The sequence below is a fragment of the Lipomyces tetrasporus genome, assembly GCF_029532465.1.
Source record: "Lipomyces tetrasporus strain NRRL Y-64009 chromosome Unknown POJ06scaffold_13, whole genome shotgun sequence".
In the NCBI taxonomy this organism is placed as follows: domain Eukaryota; kingdom Fungi; phylum Ascomycota; class Lipomycetes; order Lipomycetales; family Lipomycetaceae; genus Lipomyces; species Lipomyces tetrasporus.
Window position 1 is genome coordinate 300,982 of NW_026611608.1, and position 12,691 is coordinate 313,672.

The following is a 12,691-nucleotide window of genomic DNA, read 5'->3' on the forward strand; positions in this document are numbered from 1 at the left end:
ATTGTAGACACCAGGGTAACAACGTGAGTTCAAGGGCCAGAGCACCCCACTTCCATGTTGGCCACCAAACTAATGTATGAAATTATCAGTCGATGCAGGCGAAGAGCAGTCGCCTACCATCTGAATCGTTGTACAGACATCGACACCAGAAACAATTGATGGGACATAGGGAGAACAGTCGGGGCCTCCGCGTATCAAGCAAAGACGGCTCAAGCCGATACCCAGGCTATCTTACGAGGGGCGCATGAGACAGACATAACAATGTATTCCAGCATCGTCAATGGAAGTATATGGAAGTATACCAGGAGCACCGATATTTCTGTGAGCTCTGGCATGCGCGTTGTTGCATCGAGCCGCTCAATGATAGAAGCTCATAATTGCCTCCGAGCTGCACTTCAAGAGGTGCTAAAAGAGTTTCCGAATGTGACTCGGCCAAGAGTGCCTCCTCGCCCTTATATGACGCATATCGACAAGCTCAGCTGACGAAACACAACCTGCAAACAGCCATGAACAGAGTTCAGTTTGCCCTTGAAATGAGAGAATTTGCCCAGAAGCATAAATATGCTCTTCTTGAGTCCAATTCGGCTACTACCGATGATGATGGTGACGCGCAGGAGGACCTCCTCGAGCAAGAGCATGTCAACACGACGGCTGAATGGACGGCCTCCATTTCGACCTTGTCGTACGAAGAAGAAGCTGACGCTCTGCAAGTGTATCAAGCTGAGCCTTCTCACAATCCGATTTCGACTACAAGGGACGTTTACATGGATCCACAACTTCTAGAAATCGAAGATGGCTTCAATGATGACCGTCACGAGGAGTCTGTGAATACGGACATCATTGCGACTGCAGTCATCACAAACCCCGATGAGCCAGATCCTAGCACTTTAAGGCGACACCATGTCATGCTTTCACGGGACATGATCAACAAATGCCCCCGGCCTACAGTTGCAGATGGCGTCTTCCCGCGGGTGACGGAGTGATCTCTATCGCATGAGGAGGTCGATAATCTGTTGATGCCTTTATTCAGCATCAAGCACTCTCTCACGCGTTATCCACCTCATCTGATGCCTGTTCCCGGAACGAAGGACTACTGTTTCTGTGGGGTTTCCTGGGACGAGTGGGAAATTAAAAATCCAGATGAGAAGTATGCATCGCGCTTTGTACATGTCAAACAATGCGCACAAACCGCTGCAAAGGTTCATGTACGAGCGATGGTTGAGCATACACTTGAGACGGCGTTCAAGGAGACGCCAAATTGTCCATGGATTCGTGCCAGATCATCAGGTCCGTGCACTGAGAAAGACTTTATTGATGCAAGTGCATGGGCTGCACATTTATTCAAACACCCCGGGAAGCCAAGAATCTGTCACATTCGAGTGTGCGGCGTACGTTTGAACAGTCTTCGGGATTGGCGAGCCCATGCATGGGAAAAGCACCAGATTCCTTTCGAAGGGATCATCGAGGACCTCGTTCAATGGTGCGATTAATGCGAAGACTGCGTTATTGCTGCACCTAGGACGGAGGCTGAGGAAGCTCTTTCGTTCTGTGCAACTGTGATGTGGCCATGGGAATTCCAGGGTTGCGAGATCATCTTGAGAAAACTCATGGTAAGTCTCGAATGCCCACGCGATTCTTTTGAAAGTGTCTGGGAGAAGACCACGAGACGACGCTCGTACTGTCTTAAGCGAGAAGTCTACTCGGAACAACCGTCTGCGGTTGAACTGAGTGAGAAAAGATCGTACAGAGGTAACATGGTTACATGATTACAACGATCAGGTTATGTTTGCTTAAGAATATATTTCATAATGAGTGTATTTTACGATGAATCTCGCGGCTAAAGTGAATGAAAACGGTACAAGCGTAATAATCCGCATGGAGAAAAGAACCATGCGGATGCCAGGGATTTGTGTATTTATAGCCCCCCAGCTAGCCGGTACAAACCTCCTAACACAACATCGCCAAGTAAGAATGAAATAGATGGCTACATCACGACTGCTGCGGAAAAGGATTACTCCTGGTTCTGCTTCTGTCTAACGTCGAAAACCTGCAGCGCAGACTCGGCAGCCCTAACCCCAGATAAAACCATAGCACCAAATGTGGGCCCCATGCGATTTGCACCATCAACTTCGGACAATTCCATGCCACCTACAATCAGGCCAGGTACGATTTCTCTCGTGCGCTTGACGATCGCGTCCTCAGCGGTTTTCATATCCAATCCGCGCATTCCACCAAGCTTCTCGATCGCCGCCATTGATACGAGACGCTTAACCGAGAACGCGCCGAATGGACCATCGTGACCCGTCGTAGAGATGACGACAGGAGCATTGATGGTGTTGGGATCCATGCAGGACTGGTCGTCGTGGTGCATGGACACAAGTGTCCAGTTCGTCACGACGCCCGCGACACGGAGCTCGCCCGTAGCGGGATCGACACGAGTGATCAAGTCTTCGACAGCCGTCGCGTTGAAGAGCTTCACGTTCGGGAACAAAAGAACCTTGGACAGCAGCGTTGACGTGAAGAGCGCGGCGTGCTTGACGACGACGTACGTGTCCTCCTCTTCGTACGGAACACCAACCTCGTCGAGAAAAGTCTGGGCGGGCTTGCGCATGACCATGGCAGAGAACAACTGTCCACCGAGCCACGCTCCGCCACCGGGCGAAACACCGGCTTCAATGATCGCGATCTTGAGATCGGGGCGGGATTTAGCCAGGACGTAAGCGGTTGAGAGACCGCAACTGCCAGCGCCGACGATAACAACGTCCGATTCGGCGTATTTGTCGAGATCGGCGAAGTATCGCTTCGTCATGGCGCGGGAGACGGTCGACTCACGGATAGGGTCAAATGTGAACGTGTCCCATTTGTGAGCTGCTTCCGAGGGGGCAGACAGAGTCTTTGCGGACTTAGGCTCGGGAGCGTACGCATGCGGACGTTCGACAGTAACGGCAGGAGGAGACATTGCAAACTAGACAACGAGTCAGTAAATGCCCGTTCAGAGGGGGCAAAGCAATCAGGAGGGAAATTGCATGTCCTTTCGCAGGTATTATCCTGATCAAGTTCGTGCCGTCTATTCTCAGAGCGACCCGTCAAGCAGAGGCACGTTGGTTCTCGTCAGCAAGACCGCTCTCTTTGTCGATGGAGACAAAGTTGGAGAGGACTGCTACAGAGACGTGCGCCATACCATCAGGGCCGAACACCGGCCATGCATGTGTTGATTGTCGTGAAGTAGGATAAGCGACTGCCAAAGGCGCATCTTCCGTCCCAACGGGAGGCGTACATAATCTGCGCAAATATAAAGCGGTTAGCCACTGGGTAAGAGTCCAGGAAATACGGCAACTTACCTTTCGATGGAATTGATTGAAGGAAATAACAGGTTGGGGAAAGAAGGACAGATACGAGGGAGATTGACCCTTCTTATATGCTGCTCCGTCGCGGTGGGTCAAACCCAATTGCGGTGCTTTCAGCGCGCGAGCATGTTGCCGATGACGACATTTCTCGCCTATCGTTTCTCCGCACAGCAGTAGTTGCCGGTCACATACATGAATTCAGTACCATCGAGTACGCATTTTGCATTGTGTAATGCTGACTTATCATACATGGAACCATTTTGTACAGAGATAAGGACTTCCTGTCTTATTACGGATATGTAAGTTTTGTAATATTAGTGATTTCCATGATGAGGGGTTATGAATTCAGCATTCGACGTGGCCCGCTGCTCCCGCTAAGCGACCTGACGATCTTCTCCGGGTGGCTGTCAGCCGGCGGGCTTAAACCACCATTCCTCTTCGGGCTAGCGTAGGTACATAACTCAACTTTCTTGTAAGCGCTCTCTCCTACGGCGCTCATCATGTATGCGCTCAACCCTCTTTCAACTTCGAGGCGCGAATGTACTCTAATCGGGGATACAGGAGCTGCGCAATGGCACCTGCCGCACCTCGAAGATCATAATTCCGAGAGGCTAAGACCCGATGCCTCATGCCTGACATGGATGATGTAAAAATTGTACCCAAGGGACGGGTCTAGTTCGTCAAGCCCGTCGCTCCTGTTGCAGGATTAAGAATGACGTCTCTTGTTTTCTTAGTTCCCGGTGTGTCTTCTGTTTGGTGTCTTGAATACGTTCCTTCGGCTTCTTCTTTCATTTAGTTTACTTTAGGTTTGGGAAATTGCTACATAATTTGGTAACTGCTAATTACATAATCGGACGCCTCGAAAGAAATAGCAAATATCTATCGCGAACTATATTGCGCTCGGTACAAGTCAATTAGCCATCGAGACTAAAATAAAATCGCCATACGAAAACACATCTAGCACAAACTTGTATTGCCGTCTGCAATGACCAAGATCGCAAAGCGGGATTCCGCACCATTCCTCTTATTCCCGCCGTCCTGAGAATGACAACACGGGCATTGAATATCACTGCCGATTGCGGCAACCTCTGGTTTATTAGACTGGCATGTGCTATAGAGACTAATTTGTTGTAGGCTTGTAACTGTAATTTGTTCCAGCAGAAAGCAAGCGATGCTCACGTATACGCCCTCGGTACCAATATTACTTACAAATAATAAGGGTTCGGGTCCATACCACACAATTGAGGAGAACTCACGGTCCTCAGTCCACTTTCTCACCTTGCTTGGAACATTCCTCGGCTCTCGTGAACCTTACCCCAAGGTTAGTCCATCGCGCATTCTCATCTAATTGCATTTCGACAATATGATTGCTCCCAACTTCCGAAGCACTCCAACAACCGTCAATTAATCACATTAATGGTCACGTACCTTCGCCAGTGTTCACCACGTCAAGAGCTCACACATCCAACACGGTGCCAGTTACTGTGTCCATGGATATGTCTCTAGGGAAGGTTGAGAATGTAGGATCGGATTATTGCAATGCTCTTCAGCTTTTGAAAAATAATCCACCAGAACAGCGACTAGACATCCACGTACCTTATTCTCAGTATTTGAAATGGAGAAAAGTTGGTCAAAGTACAGTCGGAGTCAAACATTTCAGAGGATCCGAAGTATTAGCATATGAGACAGGCTTTATGCAGAAAATCGCTAACAATTTTGATATTAGATACCCATGCTTGTCGTACAATAGTTTAGAGCCGATAGCAACAGTGGTGACTATCCAAAGGGACATTCATGCAGTTGCAGCTGCTGAATTGAGAGAGATCATCTATCCATATGTTAAGTCGTACCTCTCGATACGCATGTCACAGGCACTGTATGACATTGTCGACAATGGATCTGCCACCATGATGCGATTTGATGGTGACCATGCCAAGAGCAGCTCGAAAGCCAGATGGATCATTCAAATATTGGGGTCCACGTGCCAGGAACTTACGGATGGATTTAGTGAGAACCGTGATGCACTCCGTCGTGACAAGGATATGTGGATCCGAGGGCAGCATGTGCCGGTCGTCATACTGGTACACCTTAAGGAATCACCGAAGTTTCATAATCCTACGACAGCATACAAAAATGTGGAAGATGTCAATGTTGAGCTGGCAAGAATGCAAGAAAGGATGCATGAACTACGCGTAGGAGCGGAGAAAAAGGGATTTGCGGTCCATTTGAAGACCGCAGTCACATGTGGTTTGGGACCCTGACAAACTGCCTCCCACGCTTCTCCCCGCACTAGACAACCTTTCCACTCCAACTTCGGAAGCTGGGATTGCTAAGTAATCCCTAGCCGCAGCGGCCATCTGTGGGTACTCATCTTGATGAGTTCTCCACCAATTACAAAGCCAGTTTGGATCTTTTGTGTCATTAACACTGACCACCGGACTATCAAAATACATGTCAATATCGGAGATAGGGTGACTAGTCTGACCTCGTGGCTGCGGCCTTTGCAGTGTCCTAGACTCGACATCACTATCCTCGATTCTGCTTCGTCATCACTGCCAAAGTCAACGGAAGAAGTCAACAAACCTCATCTGTGCGGTCAGACACATGCCTGCGAGTAGTCTCTGTAAGTAAAGATATCCGTCAAAAAGGACATAGCTGTCTGGGATGTTGGCTGCAGCCCATGCATCTTCTGTAAAAAAATCACTTATTTTAAGTCCAATCATTTTCGGGAGAGCATCACAGCACCGCCCATTTTCAATCAGATTCTATATTAATGTGAATGTGAGTGGCCAGGCTCCATAAAGTCACCCCAGAAGTCGTTACTCACATAATTGATTGGGGCCTTATCTTTCCTGTCTGCCAGCCAGACTTCAATGAATGCCTCTCAGTTCTGGACAGCCAGAACCCGCTTGGAGTAGGGTAAAAAAGTCTCTCCTTTTGCTATTTTTTGAATGTATCAGCTAACAGACATATCCACCAGGTCTCGGGACTTTCTTCGCGATGCTCGTTCCCTGTGAGAGATCGGTGTTTTCGGGGGGTAGATCAGTCTCCACTTCCAGTGTGGTGGGACTCTTTCTCGGTTTCTTCCGAGGTAGAGCTACCCCGCTTTTTTGGTCACTGGAGATTGGTTGTGAAAAAAATTGATAGCGCGATAGTGTAAGGCACAGTGAAAGGTAAGTTCGACTAGAACCTATTTGAAAGGGGTTGTTGGATATCCGTAGTTATGATTGCTTAATCAACTAACTATCGTATCCAAGGTAATTATGATCTCTATATATACTGTGTAAACGTATGATTTGTGTCTAATCCTCAACAAGAAGTGATTCTTCACATGAGGTTACTCTAATCTCTCATGTGAAGATAGTCTACTCAACTTAGGTAAAATCCCTCAGACTATTCTTCTTTTAGGAGGATCAGCTCATATGTCATACGTAATTGTGAGACAATCTCATAAGAAAATTGCTCATGTGTCATACGACAACCCTTGATATAGTAACGTGAGCAGGACTATAACGTCAAGTTTCTCGTTGGGTACGGGCTATTATCCTTAGTAACGATAATACCTTTGATCGTACCTGAGTGACGTATGCATAAGCAATATTTAGCTTTGGTGGCTGAGCTCATAAGACCACTTCCGCACTTCGCACTATTACTATCAACTCTCATGACGTGTCCTCCTCCTTTTAGTATTACTCCATATACCTTAGCATGAACTTTATAGCTTACACATTTTACTTAGCTTATTCTGAAGTTATAGTTGCTTTTTCAACATGGTTGATCCTAGAGTTAGGTTGGTGAAGGGCTGGCCACTCTCCACTTTCCTGCTCGATCTGGTTAGCGGCTCTGCCGTGACTCCACTTCACAAGATCATGAGCTCTGATCTTGTGGTTGCTGTGTTCTGAGATAGCCGAATGACTATCTTCATTCGGCGGCATTGGTGGGCGAGCGGGGAGTTCTGAGTTTAGTTTGTCACCTCGGTTCGAGGTGTTGTTCGTGTATATATAGACTAGAATAGTCGTGAGACTGGTCGTCATGGAGATTAGAGTCTCAGCCTCCCCTCCATCGTTCACTTCAGATTCATCGTCCATATTTTCACTCATAGCCATTTCTCATAGGTTATGAGCCCTGAGATGTCTTCCGCTAACGCCTCTTTGATGTTGGCCGCTACCGCCACGGCTATTCAAATCCCAAAGTATAACGGGAAAAATTTTTTGATCTGGGAAGCAAGAGTGCGCTCATATCTGGCTGCCGTGAACGCCTTGTCCGCCATCGATGAAGATATCGCGGTGGAAAACATGAACTCAAAGGCATTACAGGCGGATAGTGTCGCCAAAGGAATTATAGTTGGCCACGTGAACGATCTTATGATGTTGACATTATCAATGTTCGGACGTGCATACGACATGTACGGGTACCTCAAGGAAGTATATACTGCAAAGGCGGAGGATCGACAGGCGGAGCTAGTCTCCCAACTTTATTCGACCAAGATGTCGGACAATGGTTCACTCCAATCCCATCTTGAATCAATGTTGCTCATGCGCAAGCAACTCCAGTTAAGCAACAGCAATGTCACGGATGCTATGTTTCTCAAGGCCTTGTACAAGTCTCTGGCCCCACGATTCTTGAATTACAAAAACAGTCTCCGCTCACGCTCGTTGACTGTTCAGGAAGTTATTTCCGCCCTAACGACATACGACGACGAACTTCCGAAGACAAACGAGGGGCAGGCCGCGTATATTATGGAAGCGGATGCAAGAAAGTTTGGCAGTCGCCTGGGCCATTGCAAAGGAGGCAGGGTGGAAAAACTCCGTAAGGGTTACGACAAAAGTGTTTCCCGCTGCGCGAATTGTGGAGGGCGGTACCGTTCTCCGGCATAGTTAATATTCTAAAATATATCGGCATAAGCCACAAGCTTTCTTGTCCATATAGTATTCAGGGTTCAGGCGTAAACTCTCACAGTTGGGAGGTTGGGTTGTTGGTTGGTGCCCCTCGTCGGGTGGTTTGTTCTCTGTTGGTCTCTTGCTCGTACGTTGTTGTCTTTGGGTTTGCGTGCTTTTGCGTGTGTTCTACATGTACATAGGTTAGTAGTCGCCTGACAGAGCATAAAAGGAGGGTTTGTCCTCGCTGTCAGGTCAAGCACGAAGTCTTGTATTCTTGCAATAAATTTGTTTATTCAAGTTTGCATTCTAGTCCAGTCCGTCACTCCTCGAGTCCGTGCTCTCGAGTCTTCCCGTTACATCAGTGCTCGGTGTTCGGAGGCACTCCATGAAGGCCAACACCATGCGAGTGTGATGCTCATGATAGACATGTCGATAAATGAGTTATTTGTATGATTACACAGGCACAATACAATTGTGTATAGACATCCAGGTGTAACGAGAAAATGTTACATAATTATTCTGCCGATTTGCTGATATCGCGACGTTTCTACCGATACGACATCGGCAGACCAGGAGCTCGACGATAAATATCGTCAAACGGCAATCGTCAGGCATTAGGAATGCCGATATCGTATCGTCAATATCGGCAGTATCGGCAAACCAGCAACAGCCCTAACCCGATGCATAGAGAAGTTAGAACTCACAAAAACTTTTCCCAGGTACCTACATGTCTCATTACTTCTAGTTAACGGCTTCTTCTGTCTTTACTCGCACACTTCATAAAATCGTTGGAACTTTGACCAAGCCTGACAAAATTATGATATCTGTCTTGATCAAGTGGAGTGAGGAGTCGCGCCCAAATACGAGAAAATTCTTTTCCAAGAGGTCAACTTCTTGATCATAATCTGGTCTGATGCAGGCAATAGCTTCATGGAACAATTGGCGTGTGGTATGACTAACGATTATTGTTACTGATTTTGCCAAGACGCTATGTCTAATAATCAAACTTTAATCAAGCTAATTAAATCGCACTCTGATGTTGTTGAGGGGCGGACTAAAGAGGGATGATGCCAGGGAGGCTCGATTTTTATTATGCACTAAGAATATTAACATACGAATATTTATGCCCGTTTCTAGGGATCGGTATGGATAATATGATTAATATCCAGGCCAAGTTTTCCTTATCCATATCCGTATCCGTATCCGCAGTATCCACGGATATGACTAACGTGACCTTGAAGAGGCTTTTGCTCTGTCGCTTTTGGTTTGGAGCCCGGGACCATGGAAAGAGGTTGGTCCTACGATACTACTGCCTATATTGACCACTCAATTGGGCTTTAAACCGCTATCTATCCAGCACTCAATAAGGGAAATAAACCCTACCCAGCAGTACCATAGCAGCTGCTACTAATCAGATTCATGTTCTGATTCAAGCTTCCCTCCGCTCGGATTCATTGGACATCCGTACCTAGACAATTTGAATATTTCGCAAATCGCAACTCAGTTAAGCTCTCCCAATATTATTAGTTTACGCATTTCTATTTGTTAGCTTACGCTGTATTTGTTACAAGGACATCACGTGTATCTATGGATATGACTAATGAATATTACCTCATCCGTATCCTTATCCACGACGGATATCCATGGATATATCCGTTATCCATTCATCCATTCCGATCCTTACAACACTCCCTCTAAGAGATACATTGAAACTGATAGCAAGGACGAGACGAGACATCTCAGCAGTTTGCATAATATGTAGCTTCAACTTGGGTCTGGACGTACTGCCCCGTTGCGAAGGAGTGCCCAGAGCAATCTTTGCATCTTATTTCTCGATTCAGGTTTACCTAAAGCAAAGGCCAACCAAATGCCGAAACCCAATCCGAGAGATAGCGCCCATACCATAAACGTGAAGCGTGTGAATAGAGATACATCCGAAAAAAACATTGGTCCGAAGAGCCCGACGTGAGCGGCTAGCAAGATAGTGGTAGTCACAGTTCGGCCGGACAATGAAGGTGAATCTGATATCAAACCAGTCACTATCATAACTTCAATGATCTTGCTTATTAAAAATAGCCCCAACCCGAAAAACCGTATTACAGCTTGGGTTCCGGCATCAACGTCGCTTGCTTGCATGATAGAAGGGCCAAAAGAGACCGCGAAGTTGGTGAACAGCATCCAGAGGAATGGATTCAAAAAATCGATGTAAGTTGCCGGCTTGGAATCTGGCTTTGAAGGCAAAGAGCAGACAAATCATCTGCCGCGGTGGAATTGGCCATTATTTTGAAGGGTGTCGTGACTGGAGAGTAAAGATGTTGTGAGGAAGCGTTATCAAACTAATAGATTTGCCTCCTACCGAATTCGTGCGAGCTGTGATTGATGTAATTCACACAGAATACATAGTTGATATTGCGGGACGGCGACCACCTCTCTATCAACGCCATCGACTCTCAGTACTACGAGATTCAAGACGCTAAGGCTACGCCCTGGCTGCATAAGGTTTAGCCTGGCCGCATTAGTGCAGATGGGGGATAGTCGTGCCATTCGTCTGGGTATTATACCGCATTCACTACAACTATGTGTAAGTGTCGTACAGTAAGGCTGCACACGCTATCTATCTGACTGTGATCTCAAACTGGGTGGTAACTGCGATCTCAGCCCATCAAGTTCATTCTAGGACTTCTACTTTAAATCTGTCCTAGGCCGGTGGCCGGTATATTTGATTCATCCGTCAGTCAGAATGTCCAATCAGCTACCTGCTCTCTTGACTGAAGGGGACGACGAAGCTCAGCTATTGGCAGAATTGGGCAAAGCACCCAAAGCGATGCCGGTAATCGGAAGAATCAGAGAGTTCTGGGAGTCAAGGAAACGAATCCTCGCTTTGATAGGTCTCGGTCTCGGCACGGTTATCGGCCTCGCTTTCATCATTCTAGGTGTTTTAGCATCAAGCGATCGGTTATTTTCTGACAGAACTATTGGCCGGGGGGACTTTCGTCAAAAAGACATTGCCTCTATATGTATGAACCCGGTCATCTCTATTTGCGGGACATCTATGCAGTATATCCTCAAACGAGCGGAACTTGTTAGGAATCTGCGACCAGCCATGTACTTGAAGCGCTCAGCTCCAGTTGATATGTTTGTCAAATGCTCATTCTCCGTCTTTTTCGTTATGGCGATCTGTGCAATCCCGCTTGCCCTTGGGAGCATAACATTCGTTATCGAAGGTTTAGATTCATCAAAGATTTCTAGTTTTGCATCAGTTACTCTAGGCATGTCGCTGATGATCATGTCGACCATGTGTATCTTGGCCATCGTTCGTACTCATACCCAAGGTTCTAGTATAAGAAGTCCAGATGAGGATGCCGAAACCACGCGGTTGCTTGAAGACGCGGACTATGATTCCAAGGAAAATCATTCGATCAAGACGTCCGATCCATGGCACTCGACAAAACGAATTATTGCTCGGGTATTTGTTTGTCTCAGTCCGGTTGTCGGAACTGCCTTCTTCATTATTGGTGCAGTAGGAGCAACTGAGAAGCTGTCAGAGTACTGCTCTGCCCATGTCCTTGTCGTTTTCAGTATATTGCTAGTCATCGGATATTGCTTGCTCTCTATGCAGTTCATCATGAGACATCCAGTGCTTAAAGTCGACCTGCAATCAGTGCCAGGCTTGAAGAAGTCAGCTCCGATGGATCGCATATGGGTCAGCATTTATTTCTATTTTTTTGCTCCGGTTGCAACATTTGGCGCGACATTGATGACGTTTGGGATCGAAGGGGAGGATGCACCGCCGATCATGAATGCTGCATCAATGGCATTGGGAATTTCATTAGTGATCCATTGGGCCATGTGCAGCTGGTGCACAAGATATCACTTGACTACCTCAGAATGAGGTATGGCGTGACACGAAGCAGGTGAAGGGGTCTTGGATAGACCAAGAATTGCAGTCGGCTTATAGACAGGATATATTCTATTTTTGTGTAACCTTATGTCTTTTAATAGCGCCAATTAACATGTGAATTATGACGGAGGGAACTAGTCAACGCAGCGTCTTCAGATCAACTGCCACAATACTATTTGGCTACCAAGGAGTATGAGAGTATCAGGGATGCATTCAAGTGACGCAGGGTCACGGCTGAAATGGTAAAAGCGGACTGTATGTGGCTTTGGAGTTCTACAGTCCACGGGATAGGCTTGTGTTTTTCTTATCCATCTCTTTCAACTCACGCTCCAGACCGACCCCATTTACAACTGTACCTCATATAAGGGTCAACTATTCTCTAAAAAAAACCGGCCTTCAAGGTTCACTTCATTCTTCAGATGGATTAGAGTTTTCCTTGGCGGCTTGCCAAGTTAGGCGGCCATTGCTTGATTAAGCTTTGTGAATTGGTTGGTGCCCGTGCTTCGTGTCTACCTGAGCCGGTCTTTGGGAAGCTATCTCATAGTCTTGATATCCTGATACCG

The 12,691-nt window shown here is 46.9% G+C and overlaps 5 protein-coding genes across 5 annotated transcripts; 3 read left to right on the forward strand and 2 right to left on the reverse strand.

Moving 5' to 3' along the window:
* The first annotated feature begins 267 nt into the window (after positions 1 to 267).
* POJ06DRAFT_42591 (uncharacterized protein) lies at positions 268 to 1,003 on the forward strand. The gene has a single exon (XM_056191014.1). The coding sequence runs from the start codon at positions 507 to 509 to the stop codon at positions 981 to 983; it is 477 nt and encodes a 158-aa protein (XP_056040142.1). The 5' UTR covers positions 268 to 506; the 3' UTR covers positions 984 to 1,003.
* Positions 1,004 to 1,889: 886 nt separating this feature from the next.
* Positions 1,890 to 3,153, reverse strand: POJ06DRAFT_42552 (Thi4 family-domain-containing protein). The gene has a single exon (XM_056191012.1). It carries the CDS (start codon positions 2,957 to 2,959, stop codon positions 2,012 to 2,014), a length of 948 nt encoding a protein of 315 aa, XP_056040143.1. The 5' UTR covers positions 2,960 to 3,153; the 3' UTR covers positions 1,890 to 2,011.
* Positions 3,154 to 4,843: 1,690 nt separating this feature from the next.
* Positions 4,844 to 5,608, forward strand: POJ06DRAFT_278824 (uncharacterized protein; the record flags this gene model as incomplete). The annotated part of the gene is made up of 1 exon (XM_056189770.1): positions 4,844 to 5,608. The coding sequence occupies one exon, from the start codon at positions 4,844 to 4,846 to the stop codon at positions 5,606 to 5,608; it is 765 nt and encodes a 254-aa protein (XP_056040144.1).
* Positions 5,609 to 9,656: 4,048 nt separating this feature from the next.
* Positions 9,657 to 10,655, reverse strand: POJ06DRAFT_263160 (uncharacterized protein). The gene has a single exon (XM_056188835.1). It carries the CDS (start codon positions 10,403 to 10,405, stop codon positions 9,992 to 9,994), a length of 414 nt encoding a protein of 137 aa, XP_056040145.1. The 5' UTR covers positions 10,406 to 10,655; the 3' UTR covers positions 9,657 to 9,991.
* Positions 10,656 to 10,967: 312 nt separating this feature from the next.
* Positions 10,968 to 12,119, forward strand: POJ06DRAFT_271718 (uncharacterized protein; the record flags this gene model as incomplete). Its single annotated transcript, XM_056189518.1, has 1 exon — positions 10,968 to 12,119. One exon carries the CDS (start codon positions 10,968 to 10,970, stop codon positions 12,117 to 12,119), a length of 1,152 nt encoding a protein of 383 aa, XP_056040146.1.
* Positions 12,120 to 12,691: the final 572 nt, after the last annotated feature.